A 22,270-nucleotide genomic window follows, 5' to 3' on the forward strand; every position below is an offset into this window, starting at 1 on the left:
ATTTCAGTAGCGGATGAAGTGATCCCTGAGGAGAACTTCCATATCAGTTAGTTACGTTTACAAAGTGTGTTTGGTGTCCTTCGTTCTGAATTAAAAATGTGATGCGAGTAGAAGTTGCTCTTCTTACTTAATTATTCTGCAAGACATATACTTGGTATTTCTATACTTAGAAGCTACCTATACACTGATTATAAATCTCTTGACTAACAGGATCCTGCTTCCATTGAAGTCAATGGCAAAACTTCCATTAACTTTGAGAACAGAATGTGGCTCTTAAGTTTTCAAACAGCAAGAAAATCCTCTCTATATGTTACTCAACCCAATGAACTGGAGAATAGGGTTAGAGGCCCTGGCAGGAGAGTTTTCATGCCATATATCAGGATTCATCAGCTACACACCTAATAAATTTGATTTATTGTGTTTCTCTTACCAGGGAGATATGGGTGCTTTCGGACCAATAGGCTATCCAGGACCAAAGGGACTAAAGGTAAGGGAGTAACTAAGCCTTGTGTTCTCTTATCTGTCCAAACCAGGACTGACTCTGTCTGAAGATTGTTCAGTTCATTGTTTGGGTGAAAGTGGTTGTCTTTATGAGGAGAAGGTTGGGCAGTAATGTTTGTCCACTGACCAGTGAAGGATGGTAGACAGAACATCACTCTGGCAGTCTGCACCAGGTGTGGATTACTGGGGAATGCAAGGAGCATTTTTTCTGTGCAACTTCAGACCGCGGAGGGTAATTGGCAGTAAATCCGATGATCCACCTCAGAGGCTGTATGAGGAGAGAGACCTGTGGCCCAGACAGATAACCCTGGATGCCATGCATTTTGGTCTATGGTCCCATTAGCCCTGTCGGTGACTTAGACCTGATTCAGGTCTTCAAGATACCGGAGCTGTGCTCAAACTCAACTTGGGCTTCCTCTTTTTTCAGGGGCTGATGGGAAACCCTGGAGAACATGGACTGAAAGGTGATAAGGTGATCTGAATACTCCCTTATTGCACTGTGTTTTATTCTGCATGTGAAATCCCACTTGTAGCTTCTGTTTCGTATTCTGCATCACATTATGTGCCCCATTCTCCTTCCTTTTCTGGCTGTCTACCAGAAATCCCATCCTCTTCATCATTTATCATCTGTTCTCCTTTCTTGACACTCCCATTTATATTTTCCTTTCTTTTTAAATAAAATGTCCATCCTGCCCCTGGCCTACAGAACTCTTCCCATGGCATCACATGGGGTGGGAACATTGCTACAGTGTATATGAGCTTACCCTTTTAGTTTTTCTGGTAACAAGTGTAGACACAGCTGTTAAGGTGTAGATTTGAGATCAGCATGAATCTTACTGGTGACCAGAATCTATGCTATGGAAAGCCCCTGGAGTGAAAAATTACGTCCCTGAGAGCCTTCACCTCATTTCAGCACCACTTCCTTTAAAAAAAAAAAAGGGGGTGGGGCAGAAAACCCCATTGGGTAATATTTCCCTTTCAGATGAGTTTTCTAGGCTAATCCCGGTCAGCTCCTCTGTCTTTACAATGATGCTATTGTGTTTGGGTTATATATAATGCATTGTATGACAATGTGGTTTTGTTGTTATGCATTTAGATCTTATCACTGGATAGGGTAGAAGTAGGGCTTTATCAGCATTGTTGCCACTTTCATTTATTAGGGCATGTTTCAGGGTGTCTCACAATATGACACAAACATGCAGGCCATGTTCTTTCTTCTCGTGAGGAAGGTGATTGAGAGATCAGCACAGAAGCTGGATGAGACGTACCTACTGGAACCTCGATTAAAAACAACGTTAAGAGATGCAAAACCTCATGTAGCCGCTCTTATTTCAGGTTAAGATTGGTTTATATCAAGTTAGTTTGCTGATAAGGAAGAATCAACTTAAACTAAATTGATACAAGCCACTTTAAAGTAGAAATAAGGGGTGGGAGTTGCAATGGTTTAACTAAATTCGTTTAAAATGCAGCGTGAGTTAAACCAGAGCAAGTGTGAGTGTAGACAGGTCTAACTCCCATAAACGACACCCTCCTGCAGATGCTTGGTTGTAGGGTTTGTTTCTTCCTTCAGAAGAGGGAAATGCAATAGGGTAATTAGCCTTATGACGTTGACTGCTTGGGAGGATAGAGCAAAGGGGTAGTAATTGTATTGTCCCCCTCCCATTTTCGGGGGGTGCTTTAATGGCACTGTTGCATTCATTCACTTGCTGCTGGTTTTAAACTGTGGTCGATCGGCACGAAGCCAGGTCAAGGAGCCAGATGCCCTCGTGCCCTGCGTTGTGCTAGCAAGTCGCTGTCGCCCTCCCATGTACCCAGGGTCAGCTTCTGCTCTATACCAGCTCACCCTTCTAGGAGAGTGGGGGGCACAACTGGCGGCAAGGCATGTTTGGGCAGAAGGGAGACTTCCCTATAAGGGTAAGTCATGGTCGCCATAAGCAGGAATCCTGACCCAGCACTAACTCCAAGGGCCCACGAACTCTCCCGGCAATGCAGCCTGCTCTCCCTGAAGAATTGGCTTGTCCTTAAGATGCTGAATCTCTTACGGATTGGCCAGTGTTTTAGGCCTTACAGGCAATATCATTCTCCCCTTTTTACAAAGATTATCAGATCTGTCTATTTAACGCACTACGTGCGTCACGGTCCTTAATGTATTTATCTTTACAACACCCCTGTGAAGTCAGAAAGTTCTAGGGGATTGGATCTGGATCTCCTGTGTCCCAGTCTAGTGCCCTGGCCCCTACCTATTGTTCCTTCATTGCTACCAGGCATCCTGCTTTTGGTCTCTCTCTCTCTCTTTCTTTCTCAGCAAGGTTGGAAGAACCCAGCGTTTTCTCTCCTTTCTCTGACCACCTCTCCCGTTGCATCCTCCTCTGACTGGGCACGCTTCCTGCCTGGATTTCATTAAGGCCCTTTCCCACTCCAAGAATGACAAATGACCTAGCTCAAGCCTTCTCTATCCTTAATGAGTTGACTTTTCATTTCAGTATCCTGGGGCACTGTCAGAAAATCAGATCAACGATGATATCACAAATGGGAGAAAGCTTCCAGACGCCTTGGGGGCATCCTTTCCAGCAGTCACATAGCCAAAGCCCTGGGAAACACAGGGCCAAGTAAATAAAACCCATGTCGAATTTGACAGCCTAGTTCTCTTTCACACAGGTGACCGCAGTCAGTTTTGATATTTTAACTATAAAGTCTTTTACTCGAGAGGCCAAAATCTCAAAATATGCTGCACTCACTTGCACAGATAAAAACGAGACATATCAGCTCAGTAGTAAGATTGGGAAAGTTTGTCTTTCTTTCGGCCTGTGTTTTTCAGCTTTTTGGTTTTGTGATTTTTTTTTGCATCGGTATGCAGCCAGTTGGCTTGTTTCTAATACCTAGACTTAGCTTTTCTAAGTGATCAGTAACCTGCTGTATTCATTTGGTCTCATGCTTCTTTATCTTAGTGCATCTTTTGGTCATATTGATCACTCTGTCTATTTTTATATTGTGCACCATGAGCAAGAAACAGGTGTCTCCTCTCCTCTCCTATCTTGCTGTATTATGTTTTTTATTATTGGTATTCTAGTAGAACATATAGACCTTGTCTGGTACTGGGCCTGGTTGTGCTAGCGCTGTATATACACACACAGCAAGAGACAGTCCCTGCCCTCAAAGTGCTTACAAAGAGTCTAAATAAACAAGACTGACAAAGGAAGGATTATCATCATCATTTTACATGTGGGGAACTGAGGCACAGAGAGATGAAATGATGTGCCCAAGATCACCCAGGAAGTCTCTGGCAAAGGCAGGAATTGAACCCAGTTCCCGAGTTCCAGTCTATTTCCTTAGCAGCAAGACATCTTTTTCCCTTTTGCTTCCTTCCTCTTTCATTTCTGTGAAACTATGTTCCGTCCCAACCACTGCTAGGTGCCTCAGCATCTTTCTTCCTCCATGTATGCTGTACAATTGAATCTGTTAATAGAAGTCTTAGATGTAATGAAACTCCTTTCGTAGTGAGGGTGCAGTCCCCAGATTGCCCTCCATTTTGGTCATGGTGCCTCTATGCATAGAGTGGAGTGGGAGACGTGACTTGAAAGTAAGGGTCTGTTCTGCATTCACCTCCTGGATATCTCATTACTAGTTTCCACCTCTGATGTGCGTTTTACATGGGTTTTCTGTGGCCCGTGGCCTTTCTCTGATCCCTTAATATCCCTTTTCTGTCTGTCAGATCTTGACTTCATCACTACCTTCCACTGTCTCCTTTATCCAAACCTCTACTTTGCTCTGAAGGCCAGAAACCTAAGACACTTCCTTGGCACCCATGTTTCCCTTTTGTATCTATCTTGTCTGAGAGTTTGTCTACCACTATCTGTGGGATGTTGCCAGCATTTGTCCTTTCCTGCATGTTGCCTCTGCAAACAGACAGTGTTTAGTACCTCTATCACTTCCTGACTAATACAAATCCCTTTCTGTTGGGTGTGGTGGCTAAGGTTGTGGAGAACTTCTTGGCTGAATGCACTGAAGTCCCCATCCACATCACAGATAAAACCTTCTGAAGCATAACTGGGTTCTGACAAACTCAGCTTGACCTAGTTACAGCTAACACAGTTCGGCCTCCACACGGCAGCATTTCCGGTACACAACCACGTGTCAAGTGTGTTGGCTTGTGCACACCCTTCACACTGCACATCTGTGTTTGTGTCCGCTGCCCAGGCTCCCTCTGGAGAATGCACTGTCTCAAGCAGGCCCTGCCGGAGGTACTAAGTAGGGTATGTTTTTGCATGGTACCTTGCACTTTAGAATGCCCTTGCACAGACACATCTGGGAAGTAGGACTGCCTGACTCATGTACACGGCAGTACATGGGTGGGAGGTCCCATCTGCATGTCATATGTTCAAGACTGACAGTCTTGTTAACAATCCTGCTCACGAACCGGGGTCAAAACAGTAAGGAACCACAGCCAAGAATTTCAAGTGTCTAGTGACTTTGGGTGCCCAACCTCAGACATCTTAATGGGGGCTCACGTTCAGGAAGTGCTGAGTACCCATCCTTTGAATGCCCAGGCCCTTTTAGATGTGTCAGGTTGGGCAGCCAAAATGACTAGTCACCTTTGAAAGTCTTCGTATGCTAACCAGGTTGAGTTTGCATGTCAACCATACCTTCTTACAACCTGGTTACTAGCTAGCGTAGATGGCTTGAAGGCTTAGGAGAAAGAAACTGCCAGCTTTATGGAGCATGTCTACTCTGGCTGGGCATCCATACTGACTCCTAACTCAGATTCCAGGGTCTTGTCCCAGCATGGGTTGGGTCTTGTGTAAAAAACCTGGGGTAGATTCTTGGAAGGCAGTTGCTGATGTCCTGTTCAGGAATGCAGAGACGGCTTCCCTAGAAAGTGGCCAAAGAATTTGTTCCAGGAGATGTGTAGAAGGGGCAGCCCATTACACAACCAGAAGAGAGGGGGGAATGAAAGCACCAGCTCTGCTCTCCTCTGGTGAATGTGGAGTTATAGCTCCACATGGGGCTGGAGTTTACATTTTATATATACAGCCCAGACATTAGACAGCATCTGGAGACAGAAATGCTGAATCAGCAGGAGGTGGTGCAACATTCACCCCCGCCAGGCTGACAATAATCAGTAATCTTTTGTAATTATTAACTCAGTTCAGATGAGAGCAGCCTTGATTGGCCTAATTCATTCCATCTGCCACTTCTTGCTGCCGAGCAAAGGTCTGAAAGGGACTGAGGGCTTTGAGGGTGTTCCGCATCCTGCTTGGCAAGGTGGGGCTCTGTCACCTTCCATCAGGGCTTGCAGAATTTGGCCCAGTGTGTGCGTCTCTGTCTCGGTGGAGATTTCCCCACTTTGTTGCACTGGAATCGCAGAGCAGGGCTGGTGGGGGCATCCTTAGGCGGTGACAAGCCAGCAGGCTGGAATTCCTAATGTGAGAGCCATGCCACTCCAGAGGGAAGATGGGAATTAACGGTAGGCCCAGCAGTTCTCCTCAGAGCTGCGGTTTACAGGATCTTCCTAAGGATAGCTAGAGTTACTTCAGTTTTACAGCTGCAGTGACACGTTAAACCCTGCTATTACAGTTTCCTAGCCCAGATGGTTACAGGAGAAACACATGGTCTTCTGGCCTACTCCAGCTACTTTGTTGTTTTTCCCACAGTGAAGGAAAGCTCCCTTCACCCCTTTGCCAGGGAGGTCTGCTCCAAGCTCTTTGAGGTAGTTATCCCCCTTCCCAGCACCAATTGTATGAGGCAGCACAACAGAGGAATTAAAAGTTTCTGCATGCTTTGCAACAAAATGAGCCTAATCCATGTCAAACACACACACGTTCCAACCACACTGCTGAAAGGCTATAGACTGTTTGGCGCCATGGATAGCAGCTGGACGGATATACATGGGGTATGCCACACTTGGGTAGTGCTTCCTGAATCCATCCCATGAGTGGTTCTATACCCTCAGTGCCTTGAAGGTTAATGACAATGGGTACAAGCTGTAGTCTCACATAAGCCAGGCCTCTCTTCTACTGGAGGATCTCTTGTCTTCATTATAACCTGTTATGGGGAAGCCCCAGTTCCAAAGAGCCTGGTTAGTTCCAGAAAGATAATATGGGACTGTCCATAACTAATCTGCTTTTGGTAAGGTAGAAGCCCCTCTGCACATCCAAACTTGGAACTCTGTTCCTTAACATCGTCTTTACGGATTTCCCATGAACTGCCATTTCTTTCCTCACCCCTACCTCATCAAGATGATTGAAGACTGATTTCTCTTTCAGATGATCTGTATCAATGGCTGTATGTAAAATAAAGTATCACTTCCATCCATGAGCACTTCAGTCTTTAGCTGGAGTCTTTTTAGCCTGCGCAAGTCTGGGACCTCCATGTATTTTCCTTTTTAAGCAGCTTTTTTAATGCATATTATATCATAGCTTGGTTATGAAACAAATAAACCTTTTCTTACGGCTCTCAGTTACCAGGTTTGACAAAGGCAGGCTGGTTCTCAGAACAAACCCAGCTTCTTCACCCCAGGCTGCTCTCCCATCTCTCAGGGCAAGGGAGAGTGGCCTAGTGAGTTGGGATTTTCAAGGCTAGGGTGGACAAAAGACTAGAAAAATTAGAACATTCAAAAATTGGAACCATCCAGCATTAACAAGGAGATTGGCTGGACAGTGCAACTAATGACTCCCGAACTCAGGGTTCATCTTAACGAAGTGGTGGCACTTCCACTGATCTTCTTCTGTGCATTTGGAGATGCACTTATGTTCATTAATCTCTATAATCACTGCGTGCTCAGTTGTTAACCTGAGTGGAATCTCTCCTCGTGGGGCTTTTTTCTCAAGTGTTGGAAGTCTGTGACTCTACATCTAAAGTTCGTGGTCTTCCATACAGATTCCGTTTAGAAGTATAGCTGTATGCATTGCTCTGTGCTGCTCTCTTATAAGAAAGCCAGGTCTGGATGGACTGGAGGGACAATGTATATGGGACACAGCCTCCATAGCATTTGCTGCTATTTGGCCTTGTCGTCATGCAAAACTTTTATAAAGATTACTTCTCGCATTTGTGTTGGGGAGAGAAACTGCCTCCCCCCTCCCTTCCCTCTCTATTCTTTAGAGCAGATTTCCCAAATCTGATTTCCTAATTAGTTCCTCTGATGGGACAGTTGTTTCTAAGTGCCCAGAGAGTAGGGATCCTCTTCCAATTTGGAGAAAACAAAGGTCCCATATTGGGTCATCTCCCTAACAGCTCAGTGCTAGCCTACCCATTTCTTAGTCAGGCTTCGTGGCTGTGATTCTCAAAGGGACCTAAGTCTCATTGAAAGTAAGCCAGCATTGAGTGCTTAAACTTCTTTGGAAATCCCAGCCTAGATTTCTGCAGTAGGTTGGTACTGAGGGATTTCAGTAGATGTTCAATACTTTTATAGGGGAAGGGGTTGATCAGTGCTCCCAGTTCCAGGCTATGCCTTCAGAAACCCCTGGGAGCCAGGCTCTGTAGAGGAGAACAACCTAAGAGGAAAGTTCCATTTACCAATAAGCAAGCTGGCTGTTTTGCTCAGCTGTATTTTGACATTCATCACCTACGTGTTTGCTACTTGCAAGGGAAAAGCAGCCTGTAGTCCTCTCGTCTAACATTTTTTGCAGCAGGCACAGGTATTTTATATTTTCTCTCTCCTGTGGTTTTGTTTCTCAGTTCAGATTTGTTGTTGGAAAAGGCATATTTTGCTCAAGATTATTGTGATGGATTATGACTTTTGATTTGTCACCAGTTCTGTTTGAAAGGGGCCTGAAATAATTTCCTATAGACCTGGATGGTTTTGCCATTGACGGTGTATATTGTAACTTTCTTTGGTGATGTGTATTCAGGGTGATCAGGGACTGCCAGGTGTTCCAGGAGATATTGGATTCCAAGGAGACAAGGTAATTGCTTTCAATTTTTCTTCTTACATAGATAACATGCATAGCTGCCTGCTTTCTCTGCTAATATTCAAACCATGTTCTTTTGAAAGCTCTGATTCCTCCTGACATAAAGACACTATAGTTATTTGCATTACACCCTCAGATTCACCCCCTGCTCTGCATAGCTCTGAGACCTTCTCGAACCGAAGTCAATAGAATGGGATTTTTTTTAAAAAAAAAAATATGCAGTTCTGTACGGGAAAATAAAGTGCTTCCTATGGAAAAGGTCATAACCTCCCGCAGAAACTGAAAGTGATGGAACAAGTTCTTCGGATTAGGAGCAATATGCGTGGTCCGCTGGCTGCGGAGTCAGTGAATTTGTCTGCTACAGAGACTTAGGCCCCGAAGCAGCAAAGCACTTAAGCATATGCATAACTTTAAGCACGAGCAGTCGGAGTCCTGTTTACTTAAGTGGAACTACTGGTATGATTAATGCTACCCACGTGCTTATGTGCTTTGCTGGACTGGGGCCTCTGTAGTGGTCAGCCACGCCTCCCTACAATAGCTTATATGTTCTTCTACTGCCATATTTAGAGGGTACAGCTCATTGGCATCAGTGTGGGTGACCCTGCTTACGCCAGGGTTGAATTTGGCCCCAAGAATCAATAGGTCTTTAGCATGTGTCCCTCTGAATACAACCAGAGAGCAGGGAATTTCAGGCAAAGAAAGCATGCATGCCAGGTCCCTGCCCTATGATAGCTTGAATGTCTTTGTGCTGCGTATCGGTGAACACAGTACAGTATGCAAAGGTCTGTGTAGCTCTTAGGATCAGGGTGCGGAAAGTGTGTGTTTTCCACGTGTTGGGGAGCAATGTGCGTATGTCCCGATGAAAAGATGCTGTCAGGAGGTGTGTGCTGGATGTCTGGGTGCAGAGAAGAAGAATGCCTGCATTAGCCAGGAAGATCACGTAGCAGAGAGGGGAAGTGTCAGTGAGCCAGATCCCAGAGAGCAGATGTGTGGGTTGCCTATGTAACAGGTATAAGGGGCCAGGCATGTATATGTCTGCCAGCTAGGGAGGAGAGTGTGTGAGCACCTGCCAGCCAGGGGTTGGTGTGTGTAAACAGCTGTGTAAGGGCCTGTAGGGAGTGGAGTTGGAGTATTAGCATGTAAAACTCTACAGATCAGAGGTGGGAAACCAAGAAATCCCTACACCCTGGGATCCACTGTGCTGGGATTTTCGTTGGGGAAACCACCAATCAAAGGACTTTCAACAGCTGGCCTTAAGACCCTATGAGAGCGAGAAAGAAGAGGACGTTGGAGAAATGTAAATGTACAGCAACGTTAAGTATAGGTGTCCTTCTAGAACTCAGTCTTCTTTAAATGAGTGACTCCTAAAGTCCTCTCCTTTTTGAACCTTCAGGAAAGTCTTCCCCAGCCTTGTGTTGGTGACAATACCATGCAGCCCCATGAGGCAGCACAGAGGACTCCTTTCTCCTCCCCTTACACATGCTGAGGTCCCTCCCAACATCCGGGTGTATGAATGCACAAAGTGAAAAGAGAAAGGCTTATGCTTGGCAGGTTTAATCTGTTCTACTGTGTCCTTCCATGGTGTGCCACCCACCCCCCAAAGCACTGGATATGACTGGAGTTGTCAGATAGAAAAGATTCTCTCGCTGTTGCAGAAGCATGGGGTGGGGGCTTTACAGTGGTTATTTTGCATCTGTTTAATTCTATTTCCTGAAAAATTGTTTCTCTGTTTCCCAGGGCAGTCAGGGCTTTCCTGGGGTACCAGGAGCCCGAGGGAAGCCAGGTCCCCCTGTAAGTAATGCCTTTAACCATCTTCTGTTTCCTAATCTTGCCTCTAAAGAGTTCAGTGCCCAGCTGGAAAGAGAGCTCAGCAGGGTGGATGTTATTCTAAACAGGAACCTCAGCAGCTGTCTCACATTCACCCTTGTTTTCTGATTTTGCAGGGAAAAGCTGGTGACAAAGGTCCAGTTGGGTTTCCAGGATCACCCGGCCCTGAGGTATGTGCCTTTAGCTCTGTTCATTCCTTTATTTGTTAATTTCTGCTGCCTGTCTTCATTGGCAAACCTTCATAATTCCCCCACCTCCCAAGCAATCCTCACTGCAAAGGGAAATGAGAAACAGCCATTTGACAGCTGCAGGCTACTTCGCTGCTGAGATTCCGCCTCCTTTGAACACCAGCTTGGGTTTTAATTTAGGAATCATTTAGATACTCACTTCCCTGCCAGTCTTGGAAACCACTCTTCAGGTGGACCCATCTATAGATTCGGTGGAATTATTTGCTCCTGACTCAACCAGTAATGCTCCATGTGGATGCAGGGTTGAAGTCTTTGCTAGCAAAGGACAGGCAAATTCCTGTTGAACTCATTGCTGTTGTGCTGCACTGACAGGTGGTCAGTTTGCATAAGGACCCCTCCTCTGTGGTTACCTTCAGACGGTACCCTCCCTCCCCACTCCATGCAATCTCTGGGGGTTTCCAAAGTCATAACTCCATGCTATGCAGTAAGCCTCTCCCACATTCCAACCCAGCTGCAGTGATGTACAGTGAGACCAAGAGGATGGAGTCCTTTTGGGCCACCAGTCCCAACCCTCTCTCTACCTCAGTGTGATACCAAGGCCCCACTTGTTGTAGTCTGTTCTCTCCTCGTTCTGAGGATGTGCCCTCAAAGACTCTGGTAATAGGATGTTCAGTCTGGCTGAAAGACTGTTTTAGACAATTATCTCCCTCATTTTTTTTTGTTTTGACCCCTTCTGCAGCATCACGTTCACTTAAAAGAGAAGTTTCCTACAATCACTTAAATTGCTAATAATGCTTAGCGCCTTTTCCTCCATAGGGTTTGAAGCACACTAAGAAAGGCGGTATCATCCCCATTTTTCAAATAGGGGATCTGAAGCCTAGAAAGGTGAAGCGAGTTGCCCAAGGACACATGAAAAGTCAATAGCAGAACCCAGCTCGCCCAGCCTTCTCTCCTTTCCCGTGGAGCAATAGATATAACCATCATGGCATCCCTCGCCTGTCCAAGCAATGTCCCATAGCTGTCTTGGTCTCTTGGCCTCCTGCTCACCAGGCAGCTCTCCAGCCTGTCTTCTGCTGCTGCCCCCTTCCTGGGGAAAGAGCTCCTTTCCTGAGCCAAACCCTGTCAGAAAGGTTCCTTTTTGGTCAGGGGAGAGGACTGGGGACCCACTCTTCCACTCTGGAAGATCATACATCAGTCATGGTGAGGAGAACAGCAGTGGGTTTTCAGCTAAGCAGGTTCATCGTTGACCTATAGTGAGTCTCAGTTCTTCCCTGTTTATCCTTCTAGCCTCTGTCGTGGGTAACCTGGGAATCTTTTTAACCAAATACTCTTCATGTTAGAAGACAACTCCATTGTCCTCGCCCAAAACCACATTGTGATGCCTTCAAGTACAAGATCAATTTCTCTGCAGCATGTTGTGATTCACACCCTTATTAATAATTAGAAAATGTTCGTCGTAAGCCTGAGAGCCACTTGCAGTGCTGGCTGATAGACTGTTTTCCTTTCATCAGTGTTCTGGTATTTTGCTGGGCCTGGAATGGCTCTCTGTCAAGTGGTATCGCTTAGTAATTCTTGTTCTTTGTTTCTATTGGAAATGACTGTGGATTCCTTTGTTTCTTCAGTGAATGGGCTGTGGTGGAAAGGGGGTCACTGTTTGGTTAAAGACAGCGGCTAATGAGAATGTCAGCACCTTTTCTAATCCCTAGGCTGCTTCCCTTTGTCATTCAGGCCGGTGATTTATTTCTCTGAGAAATGAGATTATATACTGCCTGATAAAGATGAATTAAAAACCAAAATGCCATTTTTAAATATGTGGTGACAGGGAGGCCCTTACAACAATGAATTTTGGAAGGAGATGGACCAAAAAGGGGCTGTTGACGGAAGGGGTCCCTTGTTCTTACTTAAACCAATAACCTAGATCTCTTTTCTACTGTTACTGTCTACCACATACTGGATTTCATCCGGTTATTTGAAAGCTGCTTCAGTCCCTGCAGATGCCCCACAGTGGCCTGTATGTGCACAGTGCCAGCAAATAATAAATGTCACAACACAAAGTATCAAGTTAAATCTTTAGAAGAGCACAGGAAACCTTTCCAGAAAGCTCTCTAATGTAACACCAACCATTTCTGATTCTCTCTAGGGCTTTCCAGGGGATATTGGCCCACCAGGACAAAATGGCCCCGAAGGCCTGAAGGTGAGCGGCTCTCAGATAGAAGCCTTGTGCTGAGTTGGAAACAGCCAATGAAAACACAGATGTGGGAAGGGGGGTGGGGGGAAAAAGCCCTGGAGATTCCTGGAGATTGTTCTGGCTGAGACTTCGGTTTGGTCTGTTTGGATTGAGGTCCCTCCAAGAGTGGGATTTTTCTTTTTTTTTTCTGAAACAAAATTGACATTGGATCCTGTCCCATGGCAATGTGTGTCGGAAAGAGACCTGTCTCACTTTAATGGACCCTCAGAGCTTATGCTTCTATTTTCTGAGAATCTTTCCTTTTGGATCCATTGCAGGGGAAGCCCGGAGCACGAGGTTTACCTGGGCCGAGGGGACAGCCTGGCCAAGAGGTAAGTGTCCATGTGGCTTTCAAGGCCAAATGCAGTTCTTGTCCAAGAAAACTTTCCCTTTCCAATCACGTTAATCTTTCGCCTAAATGGGGCCCAGGGTTCCAACCGTGTGCTCCATTTGCACCTGGGCAATGACTTCGTCTCAGTCACCAGTCAGAAACCTGCAACATCACAGACCCACTGGAATTAGCGCTTGGGGCTACGTGCTCCTCTCAGTCCCTGCATCCAACTGCTGCTGGCGTCAGCAGAGGCCTAGCCACCCCATTAGCTTCCTTTTTCTACCCCTCATCTTGGTGCCGTTTTCCACTCAGGCCTGTATGCCTGAAAATCCTCCTTTCCTGGCCCACAGCCCAAGGTGCCTCTGTTCTGTGTTCCTGCATGCACTGCCTTAAAGTGCGTTTTCTAATGTGAGGCCTACAAACCCTGGTCTTCCCTACAGAGTAACATTGTCTTCTAAAATAAATAATGAACAGGATGTACCCACTATTCTCCAGTGTGGGCACATGACCTTATTGCTGCATAAACCCAGGTCTGCCGCCTCCACCCATAGAGTTGTGCCTTCATTCAGGGCTTAATTCTGCCCCTCACTATGCGGGTGACCCTTGAATTGGAAACACTTTAGAGCAGAGACAGTGAGCCTCGTTCTCCTCTTGCTCACAACAGCTCTACACCAGTGTCACTCCAGTGACTTCACTGTAGTCTCTCTTGATTTACATCAGCCTGAGTGGAAAATCAAGCTCATTGTCTTTTGTCTTTCAAGAGCCATCTACATTTGTAGCCCTCTGCAAATAATCCAAATTCAGTGCATGAACTGAAAGCATTGTATAATAGCAATAATAATTCTTAGCCTTATTTAGCGCTTGTCATTTTAAAAGAGCTTTTACAAGCATTAACTTATTCATCTCCATGACCCCCACCCCACCTGTGAGATAGGAGAGTATTCTATCCAATTTGCAGATGGGGAAACCAGGACATAGATTAAGTTGCTCAACCCAGGTCACACAGTGAATCAGTGTCAAAATCAGATATCCTTGACTTCCAATCCCATGTTCAGTCCCATTGACCACGTGGCTTCTATTAGTCATCCTAATGGTCTAACTCAAAACCACTAGAGCAATGGGTGGTCTAAGAGCACTTTCAATTTCTCTTTCTATTGTGGGTTTAGTCTAGACACTTGAGATCACCATCATGTGGCTTAATTGAAGGTCTTCTAGAAACTTTAAATCTGATCCAGACTAAACACAAACTGACGAGGATCCCAGATGCAGGGCCTAGTCCAGTTGTCATCTAAGCCTTTGGGAAATTTCAATAGTGGAGCCAATCTAGTGTCTTGTGTGAAAGTGAAGGAAAAACCTCAGTATATTAGCCAGTTTGATATGTGTGAAAGTCTGTGAGAAACCTTGCACCTGGGAGAAAAAGAGCAAGCTCTCCAGGGTTTGCATCCTTGGCCAAACCAAGTTAATCAGATGCCCATGATCAAGTACAGTATCTTGTGGGCCAAATTCTTCCCTTTGGTAAGCACATGCAATTGCCATAACTTCTCTGGGAATTTCTGGTGGGCGTCCACAGGCAGGATTTGCCTTTAGGTTTATTCCTCTGGCACTGGGATGGCTCCACAGACATATCTGGCTGCATTGAAATGGGATGGGGTATCACAATGGTGATGAGGTCTCCCAGAAAGAAGTGCTCTGATAATCTTCCTTTCTAGTCTGATGGGATGGAACTGTTAAAGTGTTATGACAAGACAGCTATTGCGTAAGCATGAGGATTGTGTATTTAAATGCTGATGGCATTACAAGCTGTTTACTTTCATAGCATTTCTGGAACCCAAGAGACCTATAAGATTTTCTTACTAGTTTCATTTTTTTCCCCTTCAGGGAGATGAAGGACCCACAGGGCCACCAGGGTCCCCTGGTCCAGAGGTAGGTTTCACTGTTCTTAAGTGGCCTGCTCAGTTACTAAGTAGCTCTATACAACTCACCAGGCATTTGAGGTTGGAAATAAAAATGAAAGATTTGAACCCTCTGTTTCAGTCAAAGAACAGTCCCGCTAGCAAGCATTGTATTGTCTATGTGCAACAAGGGCTGGATCCAACATCCATGTAAAATCAGTGGAAAGACTCCCACTGGGCACTGGATGGGGGCTATATAATGTCTTAATATTCAACTAAAGATAGGGCTACGTTAAAGCCCCATATAAACAACCTCTAACTTTGGGATAGTTCAGATCCAAGTGCAAACTGTGTGACTTGGACCTAGCTCCATAATTCATCCCCGTGTTGGCTTCCATGATTGAAAAATATGTCCCTGGTCTCATTTGAATGCTGTATTTGTTTTTAAAGGAGAAGAGCAAGAAAAAGGATGTATTGAGAAATACAAGGATATGGACAGTAGACTTAAAAAGTCCTTTTGTCTGCCCCATAATGTGAAAGTAGGGGACCCTCAATCAAAACAACAGGGCAGTATATTTGGGATAAACAAAAGGAATATAGTCATATCTTTGGAACTTACCACTGCAGGATTTTATGACCTCTGAGAATATTTGCAGGATCGTGATATAATGGTAACCAGATCTTACCCTCTGGGTGTAATCTAATTGCTATACAGATAAGGAAAGGAATGTCTTATCCCACATACAACTTACTGCTATTGAGCACATGCGTTGATACAGGGATTTTCACTGCTCTCTATAAACCAGGTATTGGCTGCTACCAAAGAACAGAGTGATTCCTTGGATCTGATGCTATAAATCCATTCCAGCCCCAGCAGCTAGGGCAGAAACTAAAGCAGCTTTCCCAGGCAGGGAGTAAGTTTTCACTGGACCTTTGGTTTGGGGGTGTATTCCTGCTTTGATGAGTGATAAGCATGGGGAGCATATACTCACGCACAGAGTCAACAGTTCTTACTGCTCTGTGCTGGCCAGCAGTGATGCAACACTGCTGCAAGAAAGCTCCTATTGGCTGAATTCTAGCTGGTACCAGTGGGATATTGTTGCCAGGAAGTTCATGCTCCCAAATCCCAGCTAGTTTCTGTGGGATGCTGCTGTGACAAAGCTCATACTGGCACTAGGAGATGCTCCCTTTAGGGGCTCAGGATGCTGGGGCCTGAGCTGGCACTAGGCACAGATGGCTGCTGGGAGTGTTAGGATGCCAGATGAAAGCAATGCGTAATTATCCAGCATTAAAAGGGCAGCAATAAAGTCCTTCCATTCATTTCTTACAACACCCATGCTGCACTTCTGGTGTGATGCTGAAGAGATGAAATTTGCCTAATGGTGGAGCAGAGACTTCCTTACACATGCAGTTTCTATCTAGACCTGGGATCCAGGTCATCCAGAGATCAGACCCAGGGCCAAGGCATTGTGCCCTGGTGCCTAGAAGGGCTGCCTTGGGGTGTTGTAAGCTGGATTCTTTTGGAGACTCTACTTGGTAAGCAGAGCTGAGCAAATCATTGATTTTTCAGTTCGGCCTCTGACCAAAACTGATTTTTTGTTTGTTTGTTTTCGCTCTGTGAAATGAAAAAGCAAAAAAACCAACCCCTTCTTTCGGGTCAAACATTTTGAATGACTATTCGAAACGCCATTTTTGAAATTTTGGTTTTAGGGGCTTTTTTGTCAGTGGAAACTATTCACTGACTCTGACCCAAATTCATAGACCGTTTCAGTGCTCCCTAAAATGCATTTTTCAGTGAATTTATTATTTGCCAAAAAAATGTCACCCAGCTCTATTTGTAAGTTGCATCAGGTCACACAGGCTGTGGCTGCTGTGATCAAGGGCAGCTGCAACAGCTGGGAGCAAAGACAATATTGAGCCTTTTATATTCATCATCCTTTGTACGTTTCAGGGTCGACCTGGCAGGAAGGGATTTCCTGGAAAACATGGCCCTGATGGTCCAAAGGTAAGGCGGGAGGGGTGTTCATACCAGAGAGCTGATGGGTTGGGGTGGGAGCCAGGGGGAAGAGGAATTCAAGACTGGAGTGAAACTTCAAGACCCCCTCACATTTAACATGTGTCAAGCTTCCAGTTTCCATCATAGAAATGAAACCGGGCAGTGAGGATTTGCTCTTCTCTCTGCATTTCTTTGTCTTCGGCTTCTGGAAACTCGGCCTCAGCTTGGTTTCTGTGGAAGAATGACTGTGCATTTTTAAACCACACGCTTTATTATAAACAAGTGTGTTTCTCTTTTGATATTAAACTGTTTAATTGTTTTTCCATTGCCTCTCCATTTTTTGTTCTGAAACCATGCTAACCATTCCTATCTCTGCTGTTTCACTGGCAGCAGGAGGAGCTATTCCAAGAGCAGCCTGCGCTTCACAATACCCACCCCCAGCAAAAAAAAAAAAAAAAGGCAGCTCTTTAAACAAGTAAATAACAAAAATCTGTTCTGGCAGCACATCTGGAGTCACATTATCTGCTGACTGAGAAAATGCAGCTGCTGTGACCCAGAGACAACACCAGGTTAGCAGTGACTGTCTTTTAGACAGCCTGTCCTGAGTTACTCAGACACTTCCCTGGACCAATTCTTCCACAGTCTATCCTTCTCCCTGGTCAGTCTGGGCTTATGTACATCCCTGTGCTTTTCTCTCCATCCTCCGGCCATGCTCTCTGAACGATTGTAAGAAGTTGACTTTTTAATGGTGATCACAGTAAGTAATCAAAGTCACCACCAGAGGCTGGATTTTCAAGTGCACTGCACCCACGATTGATCCTGAAGTTTTCCAAAGAATTTTGCACCCAACATACTGAGCTTTTAGAAATCTGGTTCCTTATTTTGGTGCTCAAATGGGAGCTGAGCTCTCTTGAAAATCTGGCCACAGAAGTGCATCTGTCATGTTAGCACAGACTCTGACTCTTCGTTCCAAATTAACAGACTCTTGGAAAACGTAGACAGCTTGGCAGTACCTATTTTGAAGGCTTGATCTCGTTAAAAAGTGGGCTGATGCACCAGTTTGGTGCAGTGTCATAGCACAAGGCTTGTTAGTGCTGGAACTCTCAGTATTTGAGACCCAGCACTGCTCACCCAAAACATTTAGTGACCCCTGTCACTAACCCTGTTGTGCTGCAGTTGAGGCACCAGGAGTTTAACCCTTTTGGAGAAAGACCTTTGACAAAGCAGCACTGCGTTAGCCTTCTGTGATACCTCTCTCCATCTCAATGCAGGGTGAGCCAGGACATCCAGGGCGGACAGGAAAAGTTGGTGATCAGGTAAACTCCTTATTTTCTTTGTCTATTTGAGTGTCTCGCATGTACCCATTTCCCCATGCATCTCTGGTACTGGGGCAGAATCTTGACCTGTTCACTGAAGATCAGGTGTTTTGTAAACACTGGGATTTTATAATATACGAAATAGTATTGGGGTGTGTGTGTGTGTCGCAGAAAATGGTTGCCCTCCTTGCCCCTGTATTCTTTTCGTCCTCAAGGGCCTCTCCTTATTCCTACTTTTCTTGCAAAATCATTGGTTCCCAACAAAGTGGATTCTTTCATCACTAAGCCCAGATCCAGTTAGCTCAGCCTCAGAGCATTGGTGACCCAGTGGGTGGCTCTCAGATGTCCAGAAGTTGTCAGTGGTATTTATAGGTGCACATGGCACCCTGCGGACAGTTTGTACAAAATAATGGGTTCCTGCCCTGAGGCACCTGAGACCCAATAGGAGATACAAATCAGATACTAAGGCTATTCCCCAGTGCAAACTTGGTAGAAATAATCATCAGTTTCTTGAGTCTTTACATGGTCAACACCCCCTCACTGCCTGCCTGGTCCAGTATTGTACTGACCCCACCCGTGAAGTGCTGCGCTTCCTCGAATCCCTCTGGATTCAGTGGAAGCAGGGGTCACTCAGCATCTTGCAGGTTCATGCTTTTGGCAACAATAGAACAGTGATGAGCCCTGCTTCATTGCACCATAAAAGAGAATGTGCTGACTAGGAAACATAGGAAGATGCATCATCTCCATAGGCTTCAGGGAAACCACAGGGTTCAGGGGAAATGAAACAAATGTTCCCCGTCTTTGTGTGATCGAAACCAACCTACCTATCCATGACCAGCCCTGAAATTGCAGCCACAGAGCCTCCGACACATTCTTCTCATTCCCACATGACCACATCGAGCTGGACGCAGCTGATTTGGCCAGAGCAACTGAGAGGCTGACCAGCCATTGGCAGAGGGATGTGCAACTTCTCCTGGCAACCGGCTTTTCGTTGCTTGTCAGTCAAGGTCTTTGGTTTGTTTGTTTTTTGTTTTCCAGCCTCCCTGGATCTTTGTTCTCATGTATCCAACAGCTGGAGGTCATTTGTCTCATAGCTCTCTGACCAAGCATGTTCAAAAGCTAGTGTCACGAGGGGCAATTGTCAGTGCTAGCAAGACTTTCTCAGGGGTTTGGCTAGATTGCAAGCTCCACTGAAAAGGTTAGTTAGTTCTCCGAAAAGCACCATGCACGCCTACAACGCTATCGAACTAACACAGTATAACCACCAGGCCCTTGCAAAACTGGGGACATCAGTCAGCCTCCTGCTGTTCTTGTTGCTACTTCAGGGATATAATGTCTCAAGACTGTTTACCTTAAACTCTGAGCTGGCCTCTGGCCGCAAAGCTTGCAACTACTGTATACCCTTCGTTTTCGGGGCATCTGGGACACGTTTAGGGCACACAGATACCAGCCCTATATCCAGAGGCTAAAGTTCCCTGTTAGTGTCTTAATTTTTTATGGCAGATTAAGGGATTTATATATCTCAGCAAACTTTGCATAGCACAAACTGAGTCCAAATACATTTCAATGGCTTCTTTTCAAAGACATTTTCAAGCAGATTATAAAAACAGTGGAAACAAACAATGCTGGGAGACATGGAGGTGTATTGGACAGAGCACTGGACTGAGACTCATGAGACCTGGGTTCTATTTCCAGTTCTGCCACTGGCCCTGGGCAAGACACTTCCCCTCTCTGTGCCTCAGTTTTCCCATCTGTAAAAACGGGGATGATGATACTGACTTCCTTTGTAAAATGCTTTGAGCTCCACTGATGTGTCGTTAATATTACCACCTCTTGCAGCTCACACCAAATGTGTGTGTGTGTCGCAGAAAATGTTTTCCCTCCTTGTCCCTGTATTCTTTTCATCCTCAAGGGCCTCTCCTTATTCCTTATTTTTACAGAATTTTCTTCAGACTCAGGGATCAATACAGAGTAATTTGATCACTCCTCAACCCGCATTGGCTTCAATGAAAGTAGAGATGCTCACCACTTCCTGGAAGCATGATCTGTTTATTTATTAATGTTTGAAATAATAAATATTTGGTCCACAAAGAAGAAGCAGAGGTGCTTAGGATAGTGTCATTTCGGTTTCTTTCAACAAGATCACTCATTTGTTTGTTTTTAAACAATTAAATGGGGCTTATGGGGAGGTGGAAATAATAAACAATAAAACAAAATCCTCTCAGTGCACAAACTTCTCCATTCTCTGTAAGTTTCACTAAACTAAAGGAAGAACCTACAGGAACACAAAATGCTGAATTGTATTAGCAGGCAATTTAAATAGGAAAGGTTGATCTTATCAAATAAAACACTGGGCTGGAAGTCAAGTGACCTGGGTTCATTCTTGCTCTGCTGCCAACCAGCTATGTGAACTTGGGCAACTCCCTTTAACTCTCTGTGCCTCAGTTTCACCCCTGCAGGATGAGAAGGGTAACCCCCACTGCAGGTGGCAGTAAGACATGTAATCAATTTAGAGTGTAAGTTCTTTGGGGCAGGGACAATCTCTTGCTCTCAGTTCTTACTCTGTACAGCTTCTAGCACATAAGAGCAGCCATACGGGTCAGGTCAATGGCCCATCCAGCCCAATATCTTATCTTCAGACAATGGCCAGTGCCAGATGCTACAGAGGAAATGAACCAAAAAGGGCAATTAGTGAGTGATCTATCCCCTGTCATCCTGTTCTGGCTCAGGGACACCCAGAGCACGGGATTGTGCCCCTGATCACCTTGGCTAATAGCCATTGGCGAACATATCCTCCATGAACTTCTCATTCTTTTTTTGAACCCAGTTACCTAGAGCTTTGCGCGGACCCAAAATTTGTATCCGCATCCGATCTGCAAAAATGAGTCGCGGATACAAAACAGATATCCGTGGATTTGCAGAGCTCTAGTTCTGCATGTTCTGGGCTCTGATATCTATTGAGAACTCTAGGTGCTGTTGTATTGCAAATAATAATGAATATTTAGAAAGTGCTTTGAGATCCTCAGCTGGAAGGTAGTGCAGAAGGACAGAGGATCATGATTATTATTCCTTAAGTCCCTCAAGGATGACTCTGAATAAAAACTATAGGCCCCATTCAGTGAAAAGAAAACACAGCTGGCCTCTGCTGATACTGAAGCCAGTACAAGAATCTGAAAGCTGGCTGTACTATTTTTACTCAATTAGTCTCTGTCTAGAAAAAATTCCGTTTCCTTACCAGTTATGTCATTATAACAAAAACGTCACACCAGGTTTGTGATAAATTACCTCCTTTCCTAGCACACCTTTGCTAGACAATGCTTAGAGTATTTCTTTCCTTCCCCCTCCAAATAGCATCATTTGGAGCTTTGGGTCAGGGCAAGCCAATACTGGGGATTTTTCATAGAGCTGTGGTGGAAGTGGTATGGGGGAAAAAAACTATACCCCAGATTTCCAGCCCATGAAAGATCTGATCTTCCCCATTTCCTGCCTCTCCCAGGCAAAGGTGCTGTCTGAGAGGCCCCCATAGCTTCTGTGTCAGCGATGCAGCTTTTCAGAGTTGCTGCTAGGCACTCGGTAGCAACTGCCTCTGGCTGGAAGCAGCCAGCGTGGTGGTGTGAAATAAGATCACATATACATCTCCTCGCTAGGCTCAAGCACTCTGCTTTCGGGTCCGTATGTTTAAGCAAACGTGCGAGTTTTGGGAAGCTTTCCAGTGTTACTTGCTGGGAATTTTTAAAACCTGTAGGGTGGCCCCTGACTCCTTACATCTCCATTGCAAAGAAACTGACTCAGGACATTCACTAGAGGTTGCGCTCTGGATGCTGGAAGGTCTCCAGCTGCGCAGCTCCCCAATCCCTCCAACCTGGATCTGTACGGTTTAACCCTTCCTTGCCAGCAGGTGGAGACAGAAACTGGGTGAGCAAAGACACCACAAGGGCAAAGACACCAGCCTTCCCCGTTACTGAACTGTGTGAAAACAGGCCCCAAGGATGGGAACTGCCTGAGTGTCCATGCCAGAGGCAGAAACCAAGCCAAGACGACACCAGGGGCGAGGAGACCCCTGCCTTCCCCCTGCAGGAGACAGA

At 45.4% G+C, this 22,270-nt stretch overlaps 1 protein-coding gene across 1 annotated transcript in view; it reads left to right on the top strand.

Annotated features, from left to right (window-relative positions):
* Window positions 1-22,270, top strand: part of COL27A1 (collagen type XXVII alpha 1 chain) — a 244,484-nt gene that overhangs the window by 125,484 nt on the left and 96,730 nt on the right. The window contains exons 15-24 of the mRNA XM_077836249.1: window positions 434-487; window positions 929-973; window positions 8,349-8,402; window positions 10,146-10,199; window positions 10,352-10,405; window positions 12,564-12,617; window positions 12,929-12,982; window positions 14,860-14,904; window positions 16,825-16,878; window positions 18,141-18,185. Coding sequence (XP_077692375.1) covers window positions 434-487; window positions 929-973; window positions 8,349-8,402; window positions 10,146-10,199; window positions 10,352-10,405; window positions 12,564-12,617; window positions 12,929-12,982; window positions 14,860-14,904; window positions 16,825-16,878; window positions 18,141-18,185 — 513 coding nt within the window. The remainder of the gene's footprint in view (window positions 1-433; window positions 488-928; window positions 974-8,348; window positions 8,403-10,145; window positions 10,200-10,351; window positions 10,406-12,563; window positions 12,618-12,928; window positions 12,983-14,859; window positions 14,905-16,824; window positions 16,879-18,140; window positions 18,186-22,270) is intronic.

This window comes from Eretmochelys imbricata, chromosome 16 (genome assembly GCF_965152235.1).
Source record: "Eretmochelys imbricata isolate rEreImb1 chromosome 16, rEreImb1.hap1, whole genome shotgun sequence".
In the NCBI taxonomy this organism is placed as follows: Eukaryota; Metazoa; Chordata; order Testudines; family Cheloniidae; genus Eretmochelys; species Eretmochelys imbricata.